The following is a 5,551-nucleotide window of genomic DNA, read 5'->3' as shown; positions in this document are numbered from 1 at the left end:
CTTTACCTGTGTTCGAGTGGATTCGGTTCGGCTGGCCCTCCAACTGCTCTCCAGGCGTCTTTTCCGACGTTTCATCTCTCTCAGCCCCTCGGTAAACCAAGGAGATGGTCGAGATCCACGTCGGGTCAGAGGCCGCAAAGGCACGACTCGGTCCAATGCTGCGGCGGCAGTTGTCTCCCAAGCCGCCGCCTGATTTTCCACCGAGTCGTGGACCAGATCCTCCGGATATGGCCCAAGCTCCGTCAGGAACCTCTCGGGGTCCATCAGTCGCCTGGGACGGAACCATCAATATGAGTCGGTTGCTAAGAGTCTCAATTGGTCCCAATTTTGATTCTGTGTCCCTGGGGCTGCTGCAATGGTCATAAGGGTGAAAAAGGGTCATAAGTTGCTTTTGCCAGTGTCGATGTAACCCTGAACAGTCACTAAATGGACTATTGTAGGTCGAGGACTACCTGTATTGTAAAGAAATACCTTTCTATTGTTGGGCTTCTTGTTTAGCTAAGACAACAGCTTTTCCCATTGGAGCCCATTGCTTCAGCTCTGCTCTTTTGTCTACCTAGTCTTTTCAAGATCATAGAATCATAGGCTGGAAGGGACCTTGGAGGTCTTCTAGCCCAGCCCCTTATTCTTAAACCGTCCCAGGCAAATGGTTGTGTGATCTTTTCTTGAAAACCTCCAGTGATGGAGCACTCACAACTCCAGGAGGCAAGCTCTTCCATTGATTAATTGTTCTCACTGTCAAGAATTTCCTTCTTATTTCCACGTTAGATCTCCTTCTGATGAGTTCCCACCCATTGCTTCTTATCCTGCCCTACATGGTTTGAAGCTGCCGATAGTGTCAATGTACTTTGGAGAGCACTAGACCCTTCTCTTAGAATTAGAATAGAGCTGGAAGGGACCTTGGAGGTCTTCTAGTCCAGCCCCCTTCTCAAGCAGGAGAACCTATACCATCTCAGACAGGTGATTGTCTAGTCTCTTCTTAAAAATCTCCAGTGGGGGTAAGCTGTTCCACTGATTGATTGTCCTCACTGTCGGGAAGTTTCTCCTTAATTCCAGGTTGCTTCTCTTCTTGCTTTAGTATGGACTAGAAGACCTCCAAGGACCCGTCCAACTCTATTCTGATTGATTGATTGATTGATTGATTGTCTAATGTATTTCCCCCCCCTGTGCCAATTCTCAGGTGGATGGAATCCTTGGTCAACCTGGGGTGAGTGCACCAAAGACTGTGGAGGTGGCCTTCAAACTCGGACCCGAACTTGTCAACCTCCTCCTGATGAAGGTCTCATCTGTGAAGGAGTCCTGGAAGAAGGGAGATTATGCAACAGGAAAGCTTGCAACCGTAAGTAACCATGGCTTCTGAAGGAACCTCAGAGCAGGTTCTCCCGACTCTGTCCATGAGGCGTAGGCCCAACAGAAACCCTTGGCTAAGCTCTTTGCTCGAATGAACTCGTATACTTTGGACTGCAAACTTTTCAAGGCAGGCACTTTTTATTAGAGCGATTACATTGTTCAGAGTAAAGAAGGTCCAGAGTCTACAGTCTTGACTTCTTTAAGGGCAGACATTCCTCTGTTCTTCACACACACACACACACACACACACACACACACACACACACACACGGTGTCCAGTTTTGGGCACCAATATTTAAAAACGATTGTTGAGACTCTGGAAAGAGTCCAGAGAAGAGCAGCAAAGATGATTGGGGGACTGGAGGCTCAAAACATGTGAAGAACGGTTGCTGGAATTGGGTATGTCTAGTCTAATGAAGAGAAGGATGAGGGGGGACATGATAGCAGTCTTCCAGTATCTAAGGGGTCAAAAAAGAAGAGGGGGGGGTCAATCTATTCTCCAAAGCACCTGAAGGCAGGACAAGAAGCAACGGATGGAAACTATTCAAGGAGAGAAGCAACCTAGAACTAAGGAGAAACTTCCTGACAGTTAAAACAATTAGCCAGTGGAACAACTAGCATCCAGAAGTTGTGGGTCCTCCAACACTGGAGTCTTTTAAGAAGAGACTGGACAGCCATTTGTCTGGTATGTTAGGGTCTCCTGCTTGAGCAGGGGATTGGACTAGAAGATATTCAAGGTCCCTTCCAAATTTGTTATTAATCATGTCATTTTCTGACATTTGCCATTCCTATTGCCACATGAGACAACCAATGAATGTGCCATCAGTGTAAGAGTCTTGTGCTTTATGTACAAAACAACAACAACAGTTGAAGTATTCTGATTGGATTGGAGTGTTGTTGTGAACAGCTTCCCGTTTGCATTCCAACTCTTCTGCTCTCTTCTTAAGCCCAAGGGATTTATGTTCTTTAGCTACCGATTATTTATGTATTAATTCATAATAAACGCTTGCATTTATTACAATCTTGAAGTGTGCAAGCATGTTTCCCCGGAGGTAATTAGAAGTAATTAGGAGTAGAAAAGCAAACCAAATATAAATGTAAAGCTGTAGATCTAACCTCTCCCCCCCCACACACACTCTAATCTAGAAGATAGCCAGGAAGAAAAAAAATGTTTATTAGGTAGGAAAATCTTGCTTCTGAATCACCACTGTACACCAGTTGATGAGACAATGTCCTCTCCACCCACTTTGGAAAGGCCGTAATGGAATCTCAAAAAATGCTTCTTGGTGCACCACAGTTGGGTGGTGAGACTCTCAGACTTTGCTTGAGTCAAGAAGAAAAACAAGTTTCTTTTTCCTACTTATTGTTGTCATTCAAGAATTATGTCCCGGTGCCTTTGTTTGTACAAATATCTTCAGATAAGGCAGATGTAAAGTCTGCGTAGTATACAGAAAATGGGTTCAACTTATTTTCCAAAGCACCAGAAGGCAGGACGAGAAACAATGGATGGGAGCTAATCAAGGAGAGAAGCAACCTGGAATTAAGGAGAAACCTCCTAACAGTGAGGACAATTCATCAGTGGAACGGAAGTTGCCTTCAGAAGTTGTGGGTGCTTCATCACTGGAGGTTTTTAAGAAGAGAATGGACAATCCCTTGTCTGAAATGGTTTGGGATCTCCTACTTGAGCAAGGGGCTGGACTAGAAGACCTCCAAGGTCCCTTCCAGCTCTATTCTGATTCTGATTCTGATTCTGACTTAACAACTAAACATCTCTGACAGACGACAATACAGCCCATGTTTAAGACCTTCAGCGAAAGAGAATTCCTTATGTTCCTCTCTTTCACACATTCAAGAACGTCCTCCTGATGTCTATCTTGAATCTCCTGCCTTGTTATTTTAATTCGCTGGTTCTGATCTTGTGCTCTGGAGCCAAGAGAAAAGGTCCACCTTTTCTTCAGCATGCTGATCCTTCTGGTTTTTGAAAACAGCTCTTATATCTGCCCCTCCGGTATATTATCTGCAGGCTTCACACGAGCAGATGGCTCCATCATTCCGTATCTTCTGAATTTGCTCCAGTTTTGAACTGCAGGGCCCAGAACAGGACACAAGACTCCGAATGGAGTTTAACCAGGATCAGAACGCAAAGAAGAACTCACATTTCATCTTAGAAATAAGAGGTTCACCATCTCTTCAATGCTAGTGAGGGTTCCTTTCCTTCTGTGCTAGCCAGGATGGGTGTCTGTGGAGCGTCTCAGTCATCCAGGTCCTGGTTGTCCCAAAGATGCTTTTTCAAGAGGCAACTGGAGTTCCTTTGTTTTTCTTGGAAGACATTTTGCTTCTCATCCAAGAAGCTTCTCCGGTTCTGTGAAGTGAGGACGGGGTTTGCCTGCTCGCCCAGTGTTGATAGAGGTGTGATTGTAGCATTGACTTCTGCGTGATTATTGTCTGGTGTTGATCTTGGCTTATATGAATGTTAGCTGCTGGAGGAGATGTATTCTACTGGAGTCCTTGGTGCTCTCCGAGCTTGGTTGTTTTCTTGCAGACAACTCATTACCAAATTAGGTAACATCATCAGTGCAAGAAGGGAGGGGGCTTTCCCATTGATAGACAAGCTGCTTGCCCTGTCAGCGTTATTCTTGGTGATTCCTTGATTAGGCTGTTGACTGTTAGCTTGTTTATCTGAGTTGGTGTTTCTTTGATTGGGGTGTTTACTTCTTGCTTGTTGGTCTAGTATTAATTTTGGTGTTAATCTCTGTTTATCTGGGCATTGATTGATGATGGGGAGGTGTTTTGGTCCTTTTAATTTCCTTTTTAGATTTTTAATTGTCTCTTCTAAATGGTATGTAAATGTTGTTTATCTCTATGTGCCAGCTGATGGCCGATTTGTCTGGCTTCCAGGCTTCCGGTTATTCTCTAGTGTTTTTAGGACTGAGTTTGAACAAGGATGCTCACAGTTTCCCAACTGACACTATAGTTAAATGTTTCCATGTGTTGTGATTTAAGGTGTTTTCATTGTGTCTTCTGACTGCTAGTTGGTGTTCATGGATGTTCACGTCATCTAGTTCATGTAATCTAGTCTTTTGGGGTTTTTTATTGTCTCTTTGGAATGGTGTGTAAAGATACTTTATTTCTATGTGTCCATTGATGGACAATTTGTCTGCACTTACAGAATGGACTGTAGAAGCTGATATTCCCAAGCTTAGTCACCACAACTGCCTTTGATGGTCTTCAGTTTAATTGAAGATTAGAAAAAAATGATTAGGGGACTAGAGGCTAAAACATATAAGATGATCAGGGGACTGGAGGCTAAAACATATAAGGAACGGCTGCTGAAATTGGGTATATCTAGTTTAATGAAGAGAAGGACGAAGGGGGACATGATAGCAGTGTTCCAATATCTCAGGGGCTGCCCCAAAGAAGAGGGAGTCAAGCTATTTTCCAAAGCACCTGAAGGCAGGACAAGAAGCAACGGATGGAAACTAATCAAGGAGAGAAGAAACCTAGAACTAAGGAGAAACTTCCTGACAGTTAGAACAATTAACCAATGGAACAACCTGCCTCCAGAAGCCGTGAATGCTCCAACACTGGAGGTTTTTAAGAAGAGACTGGACAGCCATTTGTCTGAAATGGTATAGGGTTTCCTGCCTGAGCAGGGGGTTGGACTAGATGACCTCCAAGGTCCCTTCCAACTGTACTATTATTATTATTATATTATTATTATTACATACTGTATGAAGAAAAGTTCCAGGAATTGATTATAATAGCGCAGGGGTCTCCAAACATGGCAACTTGAAGACTTGTGGACTTCAACTCCCAGAATTCCTCAGCCTGAGGAATTCTGGGAGTTGAAGTTTTCAAGTTGCCAAGTTTGGAGACCCCTCTAGTAGCGTATAATGAAAAGAAGGACTAGGGATGACATGATAGCAGTCTTCCAGTATCTCAGGGGCTGCCACAAAGAAGAGAGAGTCAAGCTATTTTCCAAAGTGCCTGAAGGCAGGACAAGAAGCAACGGATGGAAACTCATCAAGGAGAGAAGCAACCTGAAACTAAAGAGGAATTTCCTGACCATGGGAACAATTAACCAATGGAATGGCTTGCCTCCAGAAGTTGTGGGTGCTCCATCACTGGAGGTTTTCAAGAAGAGACTGGACAACCGTTTTCTGAAAGGACGTAGGGTCTCCTGCTCAACAAAGGGTTGGAT

General features: G+C 44.1%; 1 protein-coding gene across 1 annotated transcript in view; it reads left to right on the top strand.

Annotated features, from left to right (window-relative positions):
• Positions 1-1,180: 1,180 nt before the first annotated feature.
• Positions 1,181-5,551, top strand: part of ADGRB1 (adhesion G protein-coupled receptor B1) — a gene marked incomplete at both ends in the record, with an annotated part of 115,077 nt that continues 110,706 nt past the window's right edge. The window contains one exon of the mRNA XM_015826099.1: positions 1,181-1,339. Within this exon, the coding sequence (XP_015681585.1) occupies positions 1,181-1,339 (159 nt within the window). The remainder of the gene's footprint in view (positions 1,340-5,551) is intronic.

The sequence above is a fragment of the Protobothrops mucrosquamatus genome, unplaced genomic scaffold (assembly GCF_001527695.2).
Source record: "Protobothrops mucrosquamatus isolate PMUCROS unplaced genomic scaffold, P.Mucros_1.0 scaffold2957, whole genome shotgun sequence".
Taxonomy (NCBI): Eukaryota; Metazoa; Chordata; class Lepidosauria; order Squamata; family Viperidae; genus Protobothrops; species Protobothrops mucrosquamatus.
Note: the sequence above shows the minus strand (reverse complement) of the source record. Positions and strands in the feature narration are given on the sequence as shown.